This window comes from Desmodus rotundus, chromosome 9 (assembly GCF_022682495.2).
Source record: "Desmodus rotundus isolate HL8 chromosome 9, HLdesRot8A.1, whole genome shotgun sequence".
NCBI classification, from domain to species: domain Eukaryota; kingdom Metazoa; phylum Chordata; class Mammalia; order Chiroptera; family Phyllostomidae; genus Desmodus; species Desmodus rotundus.
The window spans coordinates 16,710,891-16,732,560 of NC_071395.1; the positions used below are offsets into that span (position 1 = coordinate 16,710,891).

At 40.6% G+C, this 21,670-nt stretch overlaps 1 protein-coding gene across 3 annotated transcripts in view; it reads left to right on the top strand.

Annotated features, from left to right (window-relative positions):
• The window catches only part of ARHGAP10 (Rho GTPase activating protein 10), a 242,196-nt gene that overhangs the window by 185,377 nt on the left and 35,149 nt on the right, over window positions 1-21,670 (top strand). For all 3 annotated transcript variants that reach the window (XR_006656673.2, XM_024568805.3, XM_045202557.3), the window contains one exon: window positions 13,971-14,121. Coding sequence is in view for 2 of the 3 variants with exons in the window: in XM_024568805.3 (XP_024424573.2) it covers window positions 13,971-14,121 (151 nt within the window). In the remaining variant the exon portion in view is untranslated. The remainder of the gene's footprint in view (window positions 1-13,970; window positions 14,122-21,670) is intronic.

Below are 21,670 nucleotides of genomic sequence, written 5' to 3' on the forward strand. Positions count from 1 at the left end.
AGTTTACTCTATAGAAGAACTAACTAACTAGTAAAATGGGAATTCAAAAATAAAGTGATGAAAGAGTATTTTTTTAAAGGTGCTTACTGAACTAAGAAAACAGACTAACACCTAAAACAACATTTCCAAACAAATGAACAAATTAAAAATGGAAATGAACAGCATTAAAAATTGAAAAACAAGTCCCCATTATTGATGAAATGGTCACATTCAATGAATGAAAAAGATAGAAGAAGTCAGAGAAAATGGTAGGCGTGGAGGGCCCCGATAGCCCACCACAAGACATTTTGTTGTCATGGGAATACCAAGCCAAATACAGAGAACAAATAACTTTAATGATAAAACAGAGAACTGTTTTTTTTCTGAATTATAGCAAGACCTTAATCTGATCAAAGTGATCACTGAATTTTAGGAAATGAATTTTAAGTCCTTCAGAATTGTTCACATGGAGACACACTGGGGTTTGGTTACTGGGTTTTTGAGGAAAAATAACAGTTCCACTGGGAGGATACATCTGGTCGCCTCGTATGTTCTTACAGCGACTCAGAAGACAATCAAGCAGTGTTTATATGTCTTGAGTATTTTTGGCCACAAAGAAAAACTCCAAATTTCAAACTGCAGATGTAGTACAGACCACTCTTTCTGATCCGTACTATGGTACTCTAACTCTAGAAATTAACAACAGTAATCATAATAGAAGCCAAATAAAAGTTCCTGGTTATCTGGAAATTTTAAAGTTTTCATGATTCATGGATCAAAATAGAAATAAAAAATTACAGACTTCCTATAAAAGATCATGAAAACATATCAAAACTAAAAGGATAGGGTAAAAGTTATGTTCTCTGGGAAATTTACAACCTTAACTGAATAACTAAGCCAGAAAGAATGAAATAAATTAAGCTTTTGCCCATTTACTCCCCCCAAATTTGAAAAAAAATATAAAAGGTGAAATTAATTAGAAGAGAGAAAAAATGTTTTCTAAAAAAATTGATAAATACCTTTTATGTTTTTGGTGGATTGGGAAGCATAAAATAAAACAGATTCCTTGACTAGGCTAGTCAAGGGCAAAAGGGGTGGGTGAGAAGCCTCACCTAGGTGAATAGAAACAAACATGGAAATAATCCACAGATACGCAGGGAACAGAATTTTGAACATCTGAAATTAGTGACTAACGATAATGAAAGAAATGGAGAAAATTTTAAAAGAGCCACCACTTATTTCCCAAAAAAGTACCAGGCTCAGATATTTTCATAGGTGAATTCTTTTAAACTTGGAAGAAGCAGTTACATCTGTTGGTATTTAAACTAGTCCGTAGCAGAGAAAAGAAAACTTCACATTCTTTTCATGACTCCAGCAGGGTGCTGAGGCCAAAGCCTGTCAGGGACAAATTTGCCGATCAATTTTACTTAAGAATTTTATGCAGATATCTTAAAAAATACTTTAGCAAATAACAGCAGTACTTTACCAGTATACTATTTGAATCTAAGTTAAGTTCATCCCTGAAATATAAGGGTGACTCAATGTTAGGAAATACACTAATATAGTGTACCCTATTATTAATTCACAGGAGAAAATTTTTCAGGAGATGCCTAAAAGCACTTGGCAAAATTTACATAATTCCTAATACAATACTTTAATAAAGCAGAAATTGTGGATACAGTTTCCTTACAGTGATTTAAAAAATATTTCAACCCTTATTTCTTTCCTTCAACAAACTAGGGAAGTTTTCTTTGATTATTTTTTCAAATGAGCTTTCAATTTTTTGCTCTTTCTCTTCTCCTTCCGGCCCTCCTGTGATTCAAATGTTGGTACATTTCAAGTTGCCTCAGAGGCTGCTTACCCAGCAAAGCTGTCATTGAGAATTGAAGGGCAGGTAACATGCCTCCCGTGCTTTACAAAGAAAAGTTAAAGGAGTTCATCATCACAAGCCATTATTACATGAAATGTTAAAGGGACTTATGTAAGAAAAAGTTCAAAACTATGAACATTAAAATGGCAATAAATTCACGACTTTCAGCAATTGAGTGTAAAAAACTAAGCAAACAAGCAGAACAGAAACAGAATCATAGATACGGAGATCATTTGGAGGGTTATCAGTTGGGAAGGGGAAGAGAGAGATTGGGGGAAAAGGTGCAAGAATTAAGTACAAATTGGTAGGTACAGAATAGACAGGGATGTTAAGAACATTTCATAGGAAATGGAGAAACCAAAGAACTCCTGTGGATGACCCATGGACATGAACTAAGTGGGGGGGGGGGGTGGGTATTATCAGAACGAAAGGGGGAAAATTGGAACAACTGTAATGGTATAATCAATAAAAATATATTTTAAAAAAGGAAAAAGTAAAAAAAACTCGTTAGTATCCTGTTTAATTGTTAAAATACTTTAAATGCTGAAGCTATGACTCAGCTCACTATTACTAATTGTTGACCTAGAATTAGGAGTCTAGAAAGGGAAAAAAAATGATATGAAAACTGAAGGGGGAAAATTTTGCCCTGTTTAGAGATAAGATCGTGTATGCAGATAACCCAAAAGAACAGAGAGAAGATCCAGTAAATACAGTAAAAGGATTCATTTGGATGAAGGATTAACAGGAATTACCAGAATCGATAGCTTGCTCATCTACAGCCAGAATCGGACAATACAGCGGGAGAATAGACCCTACCATCAATGTCCTGTGAAAGGTAAACTACCTGAGTGCAAGCCTGAGCCACCCGGCTGCAAGCCTCCACGAAGAGGTGAAGAACGCACGTTTGGAGAACGCTGTAAGGTTCCGCTGAGACAGAGGGAAGTCCCTTTGGGAGGAGGGAATAAGTGGTCCCATGTGCCACTGGGTCAGGGAAGGCGGGGTGGGGGGCAGAGCAGTTTTTGAGACAGTTTGGCAGTGTCAGCAAAGCTTCAAATGCACTTCTGCCTTGACGGCGGTCTGTCTGCTACACAGTGCTCTGCAGATAAACTCTCAAAAGTTTGCAAAAATGGAGAGCACACTGCCTGCCTCGTGCAGCCCTCGTGTGGAAATTGGAAACAGCCTTTGGTGGTGGGGAAGAGGGTTGAGCGAATGATGTGCTGGCTGTGAGAAGAAACATTTGGTAGCTTGCTGAAAAGAATGAGGTGGAAGGGGAAATACTCATCCTGGTGGACAAGCCCTGTGGTGGCCCAGAGGTCCAGGCCCGGGAGTGCTGATGGGACCTGTGGCTTGGTTATAACTGGCATCGTCAAAGGTGATGGGACGCCTGTCATGATTGTTTGTTCTATCAGATGCCATTGCAGCAGGTGAGGGGGAGGGAGGCTCTCCTGCTGGCTCTCCAGAGAGAGAGCGCATACACATGTTGTGAATGGCATGTGGAGAGGGGTCTGTGGGCTGCCTCCAGCCCGTTGGCAGCAGAACCCAGAACCCTCTGTCCTGCAACTGCACGGAAACAGACTCTGCCAACCACCCAAATGAGTGTGGAAGCAGATTCCTCCCCAGGTGACTCCTTCACACAACACTGATTAGAGTCTCGGGAGCTGAGGACTGTGTCAGAGAAGGCAGTTCAGGCGTGCCTGGACCAGGTGTGCCTGGACTCCTGACTTGGGGAAGCTCAGAGAGAGTTGAGAGCTTACCTACCTGCCACGCGAATCAGAGAATCAGAAGACACAGCATGGTAAATGTGTTGTTTTCAGCCTGAGTTGGTGGTAGCTTGTTGCACAGGAATACTTTGTACTTATTTATTTCCTGTGTCCATAATGTTGCATGTCTCATAGTAGGCATTCAGTTAACATGTGAATGCATAATTAAAAATTGAGGTATGGAACTATGTTGTGATCCTTTGTGTGTTAAAATGCAGATATACAATTATACACATGTGCAGGCAAATGCATAGGCAACTTTTAACATTTTCTTAGAAGGAATCAGAGAAACTGTTGGCAGTGATCACCTTGCCGGGGTGGGGACTCAGTGGTTTTCCAGCGTTTCATTCATCAGTATCGTCGTCAGCACTATTTTCAGGATGAAGAGATTATGGCTTATGTGTAGTTTCTTCTTTGACTTTATAAAAATAAACCAACTACCACATACTTAAGTTTACCTTACAGAATGAACTAATACTCTAGTTCCGTGTCTCAGAGTGTAAAAGTATCTGTAAATTTGACTAATCTATTGGAAATTGCTGGAGAGTTTAGTTAATAGTTGCAGTTTGAAGAAACTTGTAACAGTGAGTCTGAGTCTTCCTGACTGTGAACTTCTTACTTACCTTCTTCCATGTCCCTCCTTTCTGATGCACGAGCCCTTGTGTGGCCATCTTGTCCCTAGGGGACAAAAAGTTGACACAGTGGAGAGGGAAGTATTTGTTTGTATGATCTGTGTAGCACATTACTGCGAAGTGCTTATATCTTCAAGTTACTTTGGGAATGGTTATTTTGCTCCTATCCAAACTACCCTCATCCGGTAATACACGTGATATCAGATGAAGAAATTAAATAAATGTCTTTTTGTGGCAGGTCAGCGATGGCTACAGATTCTTTCACACTCCTTGCAGAGAGATATGGGACTTTGTCTCCTTTCTTTAAGTCTTGGTGGACCCTGAGATTGCTTTGATCATTAGACTATGGCAGAGATGACCCTTAACTGCAGCTTGAAGAGACTGATAGGTTTTGCTTCCTTTTTCTTGGAACACTTGTTCTAGGGAACATCAGCTGCCTTAGAAGAAGCCATCTCCCCTGCCCCCCAAGAGTGAGGAAGCCCACACTCACCATGTAGAGGCTGGATAGGGGATAGGGGATAGGGGGAGCTAAGCCTGGCCCGTCGTGGCGGTTCCAGCCTTCCCATTCCAGGCATCAGGTGTATGGACAACCAGCTTGGCCCTCCCAGACTCCAGCAGGCAAAACTGAGAAAGCCAGCTGACAACCCAGACTGAGCTCAGACCTGCGGCTCCAGACCCAGCCACCTCCAGCCATGTGACAGTCCAGCTGAGGCCACTCATCCCCGCTGTGTCATGCCCCAATTCCTGAGCCAGAAAATTACGGGCATAATAAAAGGATGGTGGTTTGATGCCACCCAGCTTTGGAGAGGCCCGTTACGCAGCAGTGAAGAGAAGGAATGTTCCACTATTTCACTGAGAATGAATTTTGGTTTAGTGAATTCTCTTTCCCCATTGACTTTTAGAGGAGTTTCTTTAGGTGGAAAAGGAAGTGTTTTTAAAAGTTATGTATTTAAAGAACAACAGGTTATCTGCATTTTTGCATATGATATAAAGTCTAAAAATGAAAATACAGTGTGGATTATACAGGTGATTAACTTGTCTAATTATTCTCCCCACTTTGACAGTGAATTTAGAGCTCCAGCTGCCTGGCTCCGATGTCTACCTCCCCTGTCCTCCTCTCTCTGTCCCCACAACACAGGCTTTACTGATCAGTGGGACTCCCTGGCTTTTTCTGGAGTGGACTCACTGCTACTGTAGTATCTGTATAAGTTTTCCTTTGTTTACATGTTTGCATAATAGCATATAGGAAAATAAGGTTAAAACGCCTGTGGGTGTTAGGTCCCTAGGAAACTTCAAGAGGCTAATGACCATACCTTTTGACAAAAATCCCCATGGAAGGAAGAATGCTAAGGTGGTTATTTTGGGTGACTTTATTTTTAATGATTGTAGCTATGAAATGGTAACAGTTTACAAAGCCTTTTCATGTACATGCTAATATCTGACACGTTCTCTTTTCGGAAAGAGAAGGCCAGAATGAAAGGAATATTAAATGGGCTTATTGCCTAAACAGTCAGTGCCGGCCTGGTGGCATGTTAACCACACATCGCAAAGTCATCCACGCTCACAGAGCCCCCAGCACGGCCGGCTTGAAGCAGGGAAGAGGAGCGCTTTGGTCTTGGCGTGGTAGGGTGATCAGGAGGTGAGGGAAGTGTCCCCTGCCTGCAGAGAAGTGTGACAGGTCAGCTGGACAGTTGCTTCTGTCTTGAGAAGAGCGAGTCACTTGGCCCAACTGGTTTGGTGAAGGCGGCTCTCTCTTGGCGTTAGGTGTGTAGTTTCTCACCCACAGAGTCAGGTCAGCCTGTGCAAGCCCTGCACGCAGCGTTTGAGCGTCTTTGGGGATGCCCCTCGCCTTCCCTTGTAAAACTGAGGGTACGGAACTCATTATCTCCCGAATTAACCTGCCCAAGATTTGCGTGATTTCCCCAGTTCAGGAGGTTTTTTCCATTCATACTCAGCTGACATTTGCCTTCTTATATTCTCAACCTATTAGCTCTGGTTTTAACTCCAGGGCCAATTCCAGGTGACTCCCTCTTGCATGTGATAGTGTGTTTAGCATCTGAGAACTGGTACTGTGACCTGTTGGGCTTCTTTTCTGGTCCTTCAGTTGTATGACTTTGTTTTGAATTTCCCACCTTCCAGATCATACTCTGTGATGGGATTTATAATTAGAAATGTGTATGTGATTCTTCACCCACAGGTTATGACTCACAGCTCCCCAAACCCCGGTAATTTCCTCAGTGTTAAGAGCAGTGGGACCATCTTGGTTGGATTTGGTGTCTTGTCTTTGGTGCTTGAAAACATTTCAGATCCAAAGAGATGAAATGAGTGACTTATTATTTACAACAAGCTCCTTTCCACCACAGCTGCGTTTACGTTAACTTTTGGAAAGCACCAAAGGGCAGGGGCTAGTTGCCAGGTAAACCAACCCTGAATAGAGGATTGGAAATTTCAGTCCCACCCCCTGATTTTGGGGGAGGGGAGAGAAGCTGGAGGTTGAATCACTCATCAGTGGCCGATGATGTAATCAATGACACATCAAGTGCCAACATTGACCACCTTTAAAACCTGGTTTTGCTTTAGGCACTTTATTTTTATGAGAACTAAAGTAAAAAAGAAAAGGGATGTTGCATTACTTCTGAAGTACAGGCCGTGCCTGGGGCATACGTACGTACTTGGAGAAGATGTCCGGTGATTCCGATAAATATAATTTTATATGTGCTGCCAGGATGTGTTTTCTTCACTGTGATTAAAATGCGCACATTTCCTTTTGGAGAATTAATGGGTTCACGCTTATTTTTTCTTTCTAGGGAAAAGGTCATTTCACCCTTCCCAAATGGCTAGGGGTCATCACTTGTTTTCCAAAAGGAAAATGTCATTTGCCTTGAATATCTCAGAAGAATATGATGAGTCAGTTCTACATGTGTTAAATTATAGTCAGTTTGAAGTTTTATAGTTAACATTGAGGCAGGGTCCTCCTTTTTGTGAGGGCTCACGCTCCCCCTGGGTGGGTGAGGCCTCTCCTTGTGGGTCCCCAGCCCTTTAGAGATTGCAGGTGGTAGCCTTCCTGTATTGTGGCTCTCTGCTTGTGCTGGTGTAAGAGAAGAAACACCGCCTTGAGGAAGTTGTACACCCAAACTGAAGGATGAGGAGGAAGTGAGGAAACAAAGGAATATCATGTATGGAGTATGCCTTCTCATTGACACAGAGTTTCTATATTTCTTAATGTTACTCTAGGTTTTTATTGCTTAAATACAAGCTTTTGGTTTGCATGTAAGCAAAGGACATACTGATTGGGGAAAAAATCTAGTTCGGCATCAGCTCTTTATTCAGTGGAGAATACTCGTAGACAGTGGGTTATGAAAGTCGAAGTTATAGCTATGTTTGGGTAAGCATTTTCCTCTGACTTTGGAAAATGTTTGCTGCATTTTCCAAGTGTTTGCAGCTGCAAATTGATTAAACTGTGCCCAGAGTGTTTTTTAAAGGTTTGCAAACCAGAAAATACCATTTTGCAATCGGGGTTATTTGATCACACCACGAATGTAAGAGCTTAATCAGGAGAGGTTCCCCTTATGTAGATTGGGGAAAAAGTTATTTAGTGAGCAGTAGAAAATGTCCTTAGTGCCACTGGGTTCCCGATACATTATCAAAGTTATTTGTTATTATTATTCCTCTGTTGGTTTTGGTTGAACACTAACAAGAATCGGGGCACTTGAGAGACTAGTTATACCCAACAGTTAATGTCCTTTAAGATGCTCGTGGTTTGGAGTAGGTAGTTCTGGGTGGTTTTAATTTTATAAAGTGTGGTTGATAAAAGTAGTCATGTACTGAAATCTTGCAGCCAGAAATCAAAGTCGGCTGTGTGTTACTGTAGCGCGCCGAGTGCTACACAGATCAGTGTGCTATGACCCATGGGGAGTTTGGAAAGGGGTCTGAAGGTGTCTCCTGAAATTAACGTTCAAAGCTTACAAAAAACAAAAGAAATCCAGAAAGTCTGCCATTTTGCAAATTCCACAAAGTGCATCTTTTACTTTTCTTCTTTATTATAAACCAAAATCGAAGTTGTTTTTTAAAAAGCTTGTGGGAAGTCAGGGCCACAGTCAAACCTGAACCTATGGGCTGAGTGACCACTGGACTGGGAATATGTCCTGCCCCCTTCCATACTGCCCGTGACATAGTGGAGCATGCTTCAGTTATCGGCCTCAGAGGCCTGCAAGTCCGGGCTTGTATCAGATAATGCATATGAAAGCACTTTGAGGAATTTCAACTATGGAGCAAAATCTTGCCCAACAAGAAAGTACATGATAAAGGATAGTCTGTTGGAAAAGAATAGCCAGCAAGAAGGGAAATAGCAGTTGGCATCAAAACCTTGGTCTGGGAGTAAAGCCACTAACTAGTGTTAATATGAGCAAATCTTTAATCATAGGGTCCTCAGTTTATTCAACTGTGAAATAAAGGGACTGGCCTAAGTGATAACTAGGCTAAGCTTCAGCTCCGAGATTCTGCGTTTTAATGAGCCAGATCAAACATGAAGACTTAGTATATTTCCAGCATCAATCCTGAACCCAAATGCTATTTTACTGCCAGTTCCTATTATCAATTCTAGTTAAATTCTCTATGAAAGACCCATATTTAGTCACGGGGTAGTGCTGGTTCAAGGACAGACAGCTGGGAAGTTTTCAGAGCTCCCTGGGTACTGATCCCATGGGCTCTGAACTCTGACGTTACGTGGTAGATGGAGTTGAGGCTGCCTTGGACCAAACTTAGAGCTCAGAGTCAAAAGGCCCCAGATGATGTTTGTCTAAACACTGAAGCTGAAAGCACTCTTGGCCATTTTGTAGTTATGTATCTTAGAAGGCTGAATATATTATTTTCGCCTCTCCTTTCTATGCTAAAGGTTTACTAAGGAGAGTGCACATTGGTTTCCAGATGACTTCTGGTCGTAGCTCTGTCTGTTGTGTGAGATAGGTTATCCCCAGCGAGGAGGTAACATGAACGGGGCTCAGTGCAGCTGGGTCATGTTGGAGGCAGGTGAGCGTGCTATTGAAGACACGCACACGGAGATCAGGAAGCCTGGGTTCAGATCTTCGTAGCAGCCACTTGGCATAATGTCAGGTGTATTGCAAGTGTCCAGTCTCTGCAACTGTTACTGTTCAAGATGACAGGAATATACAAGCGTGGTGGTAGGCTATTTATGTTAAAGACCCATGAACTCTTCTATAAAACATCTTTTTAAAAAAGAATGACCTCATCCCCTTTAATTTCCTTTAACCATAGTATTTGTTAATTGAGCTGCAACAAATGTGGCAGGTTTGAGTTGAGTACAAAACAAAATTCCCAGAGACCATCCTTACTTCTTGCTACGTGCAAAGTATTTCTAGCGGAAGTGGGCCAGCTGTGTCCCCATGTGGCCCCGGGAGCAGAGCGTGAAGGACGCTGGGAGGAATTTCTATGTGTGGCTGATTCCCACGGGCATGACACATCCAGTCGTTGAGTCTGAGGAATCCGGGGCTCTGAACAGCAGTGCCAGACTTCTATTTGTGCTGGCACCCTGAGGAGACCTGAGCAGGCGCCTGCTTCCTTGACACGCCTACACGTGGAGTTTTGTTTTTTGTCTTTGCCTTGTCTGGTGCAAGTGTTTATTATGTTGTGAACACGTAGGTGCAGTGAAGTAACTTTCTACCCTGAAAAAAAGAAGTTTTGAGTAGACTCGATCTCTTGATCCTGAGTGTGGGTTAAGGCGAGTTCATCTGGCCGCCAGCAAAAGTCTCGTGAGCCATGGTGCTAGAAGTCGGGGGCCTCAAAGTACTTTGGAAAGAGATGTGTGTGGTGGAGGCGCCTGCACCCGTGCAGTGGTCCTAGATTTTGGAAATCGGTGTTATGTTTGAGGGTGACACAGATCTTGGCTCTGTGGAACACCAGAAGCTAACTGTTAGCTTCTAAAATCAGATTGTCAAAAAAATAGGTCAGAATTTTGAATAGTTTTCTCTTTCCTCCTCTTATAAGTTTAAAAAGAATATCCTTTTAATTATTTCTGGGGTTGCAGAGAGGACCATAGTTTTGTAGCTTAAAAAGTGTTTAGGACAGAAGCTAGTGCAGGCAAGGTAAACACCTGACCTGTTTAGGCAGACATAGCACAATAATGGTGAATCTGTATGGGTATTCTCCCATTTTAGTCTTTCTAAACATATAAAGAACAGCAGTAGTTGGTGATTTTCTTTTTCCATGAGAATTAAATTGTGTTTGTTGTATAAACTGGCATCAGAGGCTTTGGAAGCAGAGTTGAGAGCTCAGATACCAACTGTACCATTTTCAAATTGTGGAGACTTGGGCTGATTATTTAATCTTGGAGCTTTTCTCATTTTAAAACATGGAGATCAATACTTACCTCAAAGGTTGTCGAACATATTAAAGTGTTTCAGAGAAAACCTGATAGGTGTTTATTAAACTTTAAATGTATTCAAAGACATAGGAAGTAATTTAACTACAAAATCTCAGCATTGAAGTTCAGAAATAATTACACAAAATAATGATATGATTCTGGATGACTTGGGAATTTTGAAGATGCTCTTTTGCTTCTCTTGGCCCATTACTTGATGAATTTTCCCCACCAGCCTTTAGAATAACTAAACACTGAATTCAAGGAATATTTAAAACCTCAACAAATTGGTGCCTTCTCAAAATGGTGATCGAATTGAATCATGAGGGTCTGCATCCATTTTTATTGTCCTTATTTACTGGCTGTTTTCATATTATAAATACCAGTAGCTGCCATTTATTTCTTGTTACTGTGTGCCAACTACCGTACTAAACACTTGATGAACATTATCTCACTTAATCCCTGAAATAATTGAAGATGTAGGGTTTATGGCCCTCATCATCCAGATGAGAAAGTGAGGTGCCCAATATTTCAATATGTCGACGCTTCATAGGCTGGGAAGACTTAGAAGCCAGGATAGCGCCTCTCAAGGTAGCATCTTTGCTTTGCTACCAGGTAACCTACGTGATAGCTTAGCTCTTTGAAATGCTAACATAGCATAGAGTTTCTTGAGAGAGTGGTTGGTCTTTAGAATCTTTGAAACATTTTACGCCTAATCAGGACTTGGGAAGGTCCAAGGAATTGACTGCCTATGTCTAGTGCCAGTTTTTCAGAAGTAATTTTTCTGGTGTTTTGATTTGGACATTGATCCATCTGAGACAAGCCGAGAATGCTGCGGAAGGACTGTTTAAAGGGGGAGTTTTAAAATGCAAACTAAAGAAAAACAAAACAAAAAAACTCTGAAGTCCAGTCCCCATTCCCAGAAACTGTTTTTTTAAAACCCCAGTTATATTGAGATATAATTGACATACATACACACACACAGACACACACACATATGGAGAGAGAGAGAGGGAGGAAAGATCACCACAGTGAGGTTAGTTATCAGTCATCACCTAACATAGTTGTACATTTTTTTTCTTGTAATGAGAACTTTAAGATCTACTCTTAGCACCTTTCAAATAGGCCAGACAGCATGAAGTATAGCCACGCTATAACTTATTTGTCTTACAACCAGAAGAATTTCTACCTTCACCTGTTTTCTTCTCTCCCTGCAACCCCTGCCTCTGACAACCACCGATCTGTTCCCTGTTTTTATGAGCTTGTTTTTTTTAGATTCCACATGTAAATGCGATCATAAAGTATTTGTCTTTCTCTGTGTGACTTACTTCACTTAACATAGTGCCCTTGAGATGTATCCAGGTTGTCACATGTGGCGGGGGTCACAATCCTGGGTCCTGTGTTGCTTGGTAGTCTGTTGCTGTGAATTGGACCACCCTCAAGCCTCACTCCTTACTCTCCCACCCCACCCTCCCCATCTCCATGAGGCTGTGGTGGCGGTGGTGATGGTGATGGAGGAGGAGGAGGACTTGGAGGAGGAGGAGGAGAGAGGAGGATTTGTCAGTAGTTGTACCATTTCAGTCTGTGTGATCTTCCAGAAAGTTCTCCTTGGAAGTTTATCAGCTATGCAGTGCCAGTTCTTGGGATGTAACTCTTCCATTGTTTATTTAGGCTTTGGGTGCCTTGGCTCTTTGTTTTATTTGGTTTCCTAGTCCAGTAACATCCAAGAGGCATTTGTTGTATTTGTGAAGACAAACAGAAGTCAGGGAGCAGTTGCAAATGTTGGTCACAAACAGGTGCTATTTTGTTACAGTAGAATTAAGTTTTCCCATCTTTTCTTATTGACTTCAACCTACTCTTCTCACCCTAACTTGTCTCCTATCCTCACCACTCCACATACTTTTTTTTAATGTGACAGTGACAGATGGCAGTAAATCTAGCTGCGGACAATAGTCTGGACAGCAGAAGACTTTTTAAGACAGATAAGCAGCGTGCAATTTGTAGGGTGCTGTTTGCTGGAGGACCCTGCTAGAACACAGGGTTTGTAGGAATATGGTGGTAGCAAGCTACCCGTGGGGGCGCTTCAGTAAATTTTCACTAGCAAATATTTGTCCACGGCAGTTTTAATCATTTTTTATTCTGTTTATACATAAGGGGGCAGTGTGGTACTATAAAGCAAGTGTTCTGGTGAGATGCTTATTTATACTGATGTATAATCGTTTTTAGGTGAGGATTTTCAGGCTCTGATTACAACTTTGATATGGTTTTCTCTCATGAACTGTGATACACATATGTGATACCCTCACTCATCTACACAGGTCACATGGCTGATTTTATTGAAATGCATAGTACAATAATTTCCTTGTAGCAGTGGGGCTTTTATGCCATGGCTTTTATTGTTTTATATTTATGTTTTGTTTAATGCTCGCTGGCTTTCTTCCTGTTTCTTACTTCTTCCTGAGGAGCGTCAGCCCTCTGGTATGCCATGTCTGTGAGGTGGTTGTCTTTATATATTTTATTTTATGCTTTCACTGAAGGCTAAAGGGTCTCCTGTGTTGTCGGGGATAGGAAGCCTCTGAGCCCAGGTCTTGGCAGCCATGGAAGGTCCATTATAAATCACCTGCGTGATATACTTCCCTTTATGGCACAGAGTGCTTTTCTCAAAAGACAAAAAATTGCTAGGCAAGGAAACAGCATGTGTTAATGATACTGTCGCTAATACATGAATAGCACTGTGAAAAATCACGGTGCTAATACTCTAGGTTTCATAAGTGGAGGGGACATTATTAAAAGAAGTTGGAGGGTATTAACATGAATTGATAAGATCTACAGAACAGTTTATGAAAAATGTATGTGGGGATCTGAAAAGCAATTTCATAAACACAAGGTATTTTTAAAAAATGTAAAAATATTTGCAGTCATATGTTTTTGTTTGTGCAGTTGGAAAAAAAATTGAGACCAGCTTTTTGGCATGAACATAATGCTGTGGGAAATTTCAGGGATATTTGTTTTTAATAATTTATCCTGGCTACTTCCTTACGGGTAAAGTGCTGTGCTATTGTCTATGGCTGGTGGAGGCAATTACACTTGTTTAGTTCGAGAATGAATTTATTGTGAAACAGAAAGATTTGATGTTGCTTTGACTTAATTTTAATGAGAAGTATTCTTTAGAAATCTTCTGTTAAAAAATAAAGACTTACGGCTTACACCCAAGATTTGAAGGAATGGAATTTTGGCTCCAGCTCATTTTGGATGAACTCCAAATCAAATGTTGTTTGGTGCTGGTTTACTGTTGGAATACACAGGTTTCTGCTCAGGGGAAATAATTAACGCCCTTTATGCTTTGATGGCAGATTTTTAGGACCCTGCCTGATGCCACATTCCCTGAGCCAGTCTCCCTGTCAGCATCACCCCCAAATGCTCCACCAAGACAATCGAAGAGGCCAGGCCAGAGGACCAAGAGACCCGTGGCTGTGTATAATCTTTGTCTTGAGCTGGAAGATGGTAAGATGTTCATCACATTTTTCTGCTTGACAGCATGTTGAGACTATGGCATATTGTATGGCCCCTGGGCAGGCCGTGGTTTTCCGTCCTTTGTATTTTAATTTCTTTTCCCGTAAGATTATAATTTATGAGATTAACAGAGAGGGTAACGCTTTCTTGTCAGGGAGAGAATGTAAGTTTCAGTTTTGTGTTTGTCTTTGTTATGCATGGTTCCTTTCATGCTCTTAAAAGACAGCTTTGATTTCTTTTTTGGGAGACTTGTGTGACCTACTGTGAGGTTACATAACCCTGAGACAAATGGAAGGGGAGCTAAAATTAAAACGGATCTTTTATGAGAGGAGCAGATAGAGTCTGATGTTAAATGCATTTAGATTAAAGGCAAGTGTGGTTCACCATTGCACGGGGGTTTACTTGCTGTATTTTTCTGACTTCCTCATGAGGCAGGTATCTGATCCCATGGCAGGGGTGGAAAACTTGACCTGCTTTCAGGGGCCAGGCTGAGAGGACTGAGCTGCAGTGGGACTCTGGGAAATGGAAGTTCTCATGCCCCAGTCAGGCTGCCGTGTTCCAGCGAATTCTTGTCATGTGGTCACGTTGTCTCAGCATTGCCAGATTGCCTAGTTTTTAGAGAGTCTGGAACTTTGACTTTTAAACACTAATCCCTACAAAACAAAATGGTGAGCCAGGCAGAGGCCACCAATTGCTGATTTGTACCCGTGAGGCTACTGGTGTGGATAATAAGATGGTCGTGGTCTCAAAACCTGCATCTGCAGGATGCGCGTCCGCAAGGGTGACTGTTTTGTTGTGGGACTTCACCCCTGCTGAGGACGTTTCCTGATTTTGAAATAAGTTACCGTTTTCTCTTTCTCTTCTCATCCTCTTTCTTTTCGTACCTTTCATTTGTCATTCTTTAAAGCTGCAGAGCTGATGTTGGTTTGGAAGTGTCCATGATTGTGGAGGGGAGGAAAGGAGTGAAGATAGCAACAGATACTGGTACAATACCGTCATCACAAGCAGCTATATGATCAGATCCAGATGGTTACTATCCAAAGATCTATGCAAACATGCTTCACTGTCTTCAACTTAGTTGACCTGGGTCTGTGGGAGGACTCAGAATGCTTCCTGTAATTACTTGGGAGGCTATGATGCTTTATTTTAAAAATATTTTTAATCATTTAAAAAATTTTAAAGATTTAAAATTTTGTGGGTGATTATTTTCTTCCTTTTAAAAAATTACTAAATTTATTGGAGTGACATTGGTTAATGCAGTTACATAGATTTCCAGTGTACACTTCTATGATACGTCATTTATATATTGATTTGTGTGCCCACCACCCACCGAAGTAAAATCTCCTTCCATCACCATGCGTTTGACTCCCTTTACCACCCTCCCAACTCCCTTCCCCTCTGGTAACCACCATTCTGTTGTCTATGTTTTTTGTTTTTGTTTTTGTCTTATTTGTTCATTTGTTGCTTTCAGTTTTATATCCCACACATAAATGAAATCATATTATTGCCTGTTAGCGAAGCAGGCTTATTGTCTGATTCAGCTCCCTGGTTTGTTATGCTTAATGCCTGATTGCCTTTGCTCCCTTCTTTTATTAATACTAACTAGCTACCCATGCTAACAATATGGTTGTTGACCTTTTCTGTCCAACTTATATCACCTAGCATGATAGTCTCCAGATCCATCCATGTTGTTGCAAATTGCAGTATTTCATCTTTTCTTATGGCTGATTAGTATTCCTCAGTATATATGCACCACATCTTTTTTATCTAATCTGTCGAAGGCATCTTTGATTGTTTCTGTGTCTTGACTACTGTGAGTCATGCTGCAATAAAAATAGGGGTGCATATATCTTTACGAATAATAGTTTTCAGTTTTTCTGGTGTCTACCCAGAAGAGGGGTTGCTGAATCATGTGGTAATTCTATTATGACTTTTTAGAGGAACCTCCATACTGTTTTCCATGGTGGCTGCACCAACTTACATTCCCACCAACAGTAAATGAGGGTGTCTTCTTCTCCACAACCTCTCCAGCACTCGTTTATAATAGTCATTCTACAGGAGTGGAGTGGTATTGCATTGTAGTTTTGTTTTGCATTGGGAAAAGTGTCTATTCAGGTCCTCTGCCCATTTTTTAATTGGATTGTTTATTTTTTTTTTGTTGTTTAGTTATAGGGGTTCTTTATATATTTTGTATAATAACCCCCTATTGGGGGTGGTGTTTGCAAATATCTTCTCCCATTCAGTTGATTACCTTTTTGTTTTGTTGAAGGTTTCTCTTTCTTTGCAGAAGCTTTTTAGTTTGATATAGTCCCACTCTTTCATTTTTGCTTTACTTACCTTGCCTTTGAGGTCAAATTCATTAAAATCTTCTCTAAGACCAAGGTACATAAATTGATTACCCATGTTTTCTTCTGTGCAGTTTATTGTTTCTGGTCTTATATTTATGTCTTTGGTCCATTTGGAGTTAATTTTTGTATATGGTGACAAAGAACAGTCTTGATTCATTCTTTTGCATGTGGTTTTCCAATTTTCCCACCACCATTTATTGAAGAGGTTATTTTCCTATATATGTTTTATCTTTACTGGGAGCTTGTTTAAGGATTTCAAATGACACAAAATTAGTTTTACAGTCAAATCCTTATTTTCCAGAGGAAGAGGCACGGATCATTAAAATCAACCTATAATTTCAGAGCTTTCGTTTTGGCATTAGTTTCACCTTCTGATCCCAGCTAACCTTTTTATTTTCTCTCTCTTTTCTCACTTTCACTCTCTGTCAACAGAGTTGCTAATAAGGAGTGAAACTGACTGGTTAGAATTGCACCTTATATTTCACTTGTTCTCAGGTGGAAGTGTTAATAAAGAGAGAAAAAAGCAAATGTTGAAAAGTAAAAGGGGGAAAAAGACATCAAAAAGACATTAATAATATGTCTCAAAACTGGATTGACTATATTTCATTAAGGAAATGACCAAAGGGGACCTTTTGTCTTTGAATTACATTGAATTTTTTTGGCATTAGTAGGAACTGAATCATAATAGCCAATCAGTGATTGTTAATGGGTAAGAAATTGTTGAAGTGGTATTTAGCACATCTTTTATGGGAATATTCATGATGGTTTGCTGTAATTTTTTTTTGTCAAATAATAATTCTTAAAAAAATTTTGATTGTAAGGGAAAAGAAGATCATCAGATAGTCAACTCCTTTAGTCTGTTTTTATGTTCATTTATATGATGTTTCATTCTGCATTTTGTATTTTATAACTTTACATTAGTTCTTTTTGATTGTAGCCTTACATTTTTTTGTGGGGGGAAGTTGTCAGAATCAGGAAAGCCCATAATTTTCACTATGGAGTGATTTTATCTTACCCTAGAGGCCATAGGATCAAGAAATTAAAAACTTTTATCCCTTACCCCTTACCACCCCCTATTATTTGTAGCTAAGCTTTAGTGAAACTTAGGTTGTGTGAAAAGAATTATTTCAGAGAGAACAAAGTAGGGGTATGTTTTACATATTCTAAAAGAAGAAAAATATATGAAGAGAAGTAGTGTATGCTTTTGAAAGGAGGCATGCAGGGAGAGGATACTAAAAAATTAGGTTATTGAATATGAATCAGCATATTGAAAACTCTACCCCTTCAAAAAAAATCTATTCTTATCACTAGGATTTAATTTTTTTTTTCTGTAGAATAATGTAATGTTAGCTACTTGGATGTTTCAAAATTTTAATCTTTCATTGTATGTTTTTTTCTCATTGTTAGTAGTAGAGTCACTTGCTGTGTTTAGTTTTGGTTAAGATATGAATGTTAGCCAACTTTGGTTGATTATTTTTCCAAATGTTTTAGTTTATATGAGTCTGATAGAAAATTTAAATGCCAATATGTCCTTTTCTCTCCTTCACTGTAGTAGAAATTAAATTTGATTTAATAAAATCCAGGACAAATAAATTTTATTTAAAAGTCAAGCAGATTACCCAGCAAGATTCAGGAAATTAGAATGGATGCCTGGAGAGTTTCTGCAGCACCCGAATCTGGTCACAAACGAGGTATTTGAGTGAAGTGGTTGGTGATGTTGTTTCATCTTCGGCATTGGTACGCTATGGAACTGGTGCCCGACAGCCGACCTGTGGAAAACACTCAGTTGGTTTCAGTGTGACATCAGACAGATCAAAACTCATTATTAGCCAAGACTCAGCAAGCCCGTTAGCATGAACCTGGAAGCAGAGAACCCGAAGTGGTGTGACAGAGGGGAGAAGCCCTGCTGGTAGACAGGATTTTTATTATGTTATATTTAACCCCACCATACTCCCAGCTGAGATGGACTTTAGCAAATTTAGCCATACTACGTGTACAGTGCTCATTATTTTTCTTTGTAATATATGATTAAATGGTATTAAACTTATTATTGGTATTAAACTTAATCAAAGACTTTAAAATTCTAGTTACTTATATATCTTTATTGATGATTATTATGAACTAAAATGGGTATAGTATCTAGCTAGATTTCTTTAAATAGAGCAGCTGTTAAATAGTTACTGAAATTATTGTCTTACTATTTTGTAGAAGCCGTACTATTCATTTTTACCTAGCATTGAATAATCTCACAAACTTCAAAGCTGAGTCGATTCAGCTAAGTCAATTGTGAAATAGCAAATACGAGGTAGGCTGCTAAGTGCTTAAGAAGGTGAAAAATCAAAGGTTTGCTTTCATTTCATTCTCAAGTTATCTTTTTGTGTTTTTATTTCTGTAGAGCTAGTAGTGAAGCAGCTCTAAAAACTTAGTGTGTCGTACCTTTGTCTTCTGCTCACTCCCAATTTAGGTCCTTACTACTTCTATGTAAAGAGAGATTTGCGTTTGTTGGAATCCCCCCTCCATGCCAGGAAAGTTCGTGAGGCTAAATGAGATTTATTCATTGTTGTTTTTTTATCCAAGGCAGGAAGCAATTTTAAAAGAAGTTTTGGTGAGTGAAAGAGAATATTGTCATCTGAAATTTGAGTAAGCTCTCCCTTCTTCCTTTATTCTAGCTCTAATTTTGAACAGAACTGGGCAGTCATGGGACTAGTTCTTGTTTGTATCTTCTTGAGTAATTATATACTCTGTGCTTATCTTTTTTTATACATGGTAGAGTGTTTATTTAGGCGACATAAAAATATGACTACAGTGAGTTGAAAACAAAATCATCTTGCGAGCTGACTGGCAGGACTTCATGCTGTTTCATAGTGGGTCGTGTTCGAGTACCGTCGAGTCTCGGGTGTGGTCCCTGCAGCACGTGTTATGGAGTGTGTGTCGTTGCAATGACGGTAGATCTGTGATGAAGATGCAGAGCCTTGTGAGGGAACACGTGGAAACACAACTGTTGATGGTGAGGTGGATATGCGATGAAGCGTGACCATTTCCTTCTGAGGAGAACACACCCTGGTAGGGGTCAGTCTCTACAATCAGAGGACAGGTCGGTGTGTAGGAATCAGGAAGGCCGTGGTCAGAGGCTGGTTAAGTGATGTAGGCTTAGGCCGATCTTGGCATGAACCAGTAGCACTAGAGATGGAGAATAAAATGGGTATCTGTGAGAGATGTTAACGCAAGTTGCTGGGACTTCTTAACTGACTGGATGTGGAGGATGAAGGCAGGTGACCAAAACGGATGTCATGAGCCACATTTTAGGCTCATAGGTAAATCTGTTCATGTCTTAGTTTTTGCCCTGATGGTTTTTTAAAACTGTTTAGACCATTTTTTCCATCTAAGGAAGGCAGTTTCTCATTTTGTTAGTGTCTTCAATACATATTGCTCGATATGACTGCTTTGGGAAATAGGTTTAGTAGAAATAGAGTAGGTCTTGTGATGCCGCTGCTGCCTCGGACGTTCCTGAGCCCGCCGTGGTCAGCCCCACCGTGTTCTTCGACACTGCTGCTGATGGCAAGTCCTTGGGCCGCATCTCCTTCGAGCTGTTTGCAGACAAAGTTCCAAAGATAGCAGAAAACTTTCGTGCTCTGAGCACTGGGGAGAAAGGATTTGGTTATAAAGGTTTCTGCTTTCACAGAATTATTCCAGGATTGATATACCAGGGTGGTGACTTCACACGCCACAGTGGCACAGGCAGCAAGTCCATCTATGGGGAGAAATTTAATAAGAAATTTCATCCTGAAGCACACAGGTCCTGCCATCTTGTCCATAGCAAATGCTGTACCCAACACAAACGGTTCCCAGTTTTTCATCTGCTGACACTCAGTGGCTGGACGGCAAGCATGTGGTCTCCGGCCAGGTGAAAGATGAACGGATGTGGTAGCCATGGAGCACTTTGGGTCCAGGAATGGCAAGACCAGCAAGATCACCATTGCTGACTGTGGACCACTCTCGTAAATCTGACTTGTATTTTATCCTGACCATCAGACCATTCCCTCTGTAGTTCAGGAGAGCACCCTTTACCCCCATCTGCTTAGAATGTTCTACAGTCTTCCTGCTCTTGTGCAGTTCATTGGGTTCCATGTTTTCCTTACCCCTTCCAACTCTAGCTGGTTTGCAGAGTTAAGTCTATGATTATGAAATAGAAACTAAACAACAACAAAAAGAAATACTGTAAAATGTATTGGTATTAATAGTATTTATGGAAACTCAGTGAAAAGAGAAATATTAAGTAATTACCAACACAGTATGTCTTCTTTGAGGAGAGAATGGTCTCATAACCACGAGCAGTGTAGAGATCCTTTTACTCCCCTCACAGTGGTTCATAGGTCCATTGTAACGGGTGAGAAGCAAACACTACGCTAAAACACGCTTACTTCCGTGGAAATCAAAGATGGGTAGCTGACAGCCGTGGCAGGTGGGTGCTCTCTAATCTCAGTCCCCAAGAGAGTATCTGTAGAAATTGCCTTTATGAAAATATGCTCTTGTGAGTGAATCGTAACTACCCCATCCTCCCCCAAGTGTTATCAGGACACTTAGGTGTGAGAAGAACCGCTTTAAAACCAGTTGTGGACGTGGGCTTTTAGTGACGCCTGCTAGAGCTATCGCCATTCCTTGTAGACGGACATAATCTCTTCAGCTTGACACAAAAGTATAACCAGCCCAAGTAACCAGGCATGACCTTATCTTTGTTTTAAGCTTAGTAATCTTCTTCCAATTCTTACCATTTTTTTTCCTGACACTTCATAGGCGGGCTCTGGGTAATAACTTGCTGGGTGCCAAGACCTCTAGCAATGTTAAGATTCCTGGACACGGAATAACTGTGTTGTGAAGGGAAGTTTAAGACCGGGTTGGAATCAGTGACAGTGTATCTAGACAGATTATTTCTTAACTCAATTTTACAATGTTCGGATCAGCGGGTTGGAAAAGGCAGTCAGAAATTTCAGGGCTGCAATTGAGCTGTGGTGTGTTCCCCATACATCATGCAAGCCACCCCCCCTGCATTAGTGCTTCCCCTGAAACCTTCCAGAACATCAGCCCCTCCTAATGATAGAGCACCAGGCAACTTCTGATACGACTTCCTGTATCGTCTTAACTCGGCTTTGGTGTGGGATGAACATGTTCCCTTTTCTATGGAGGGGGAAAAA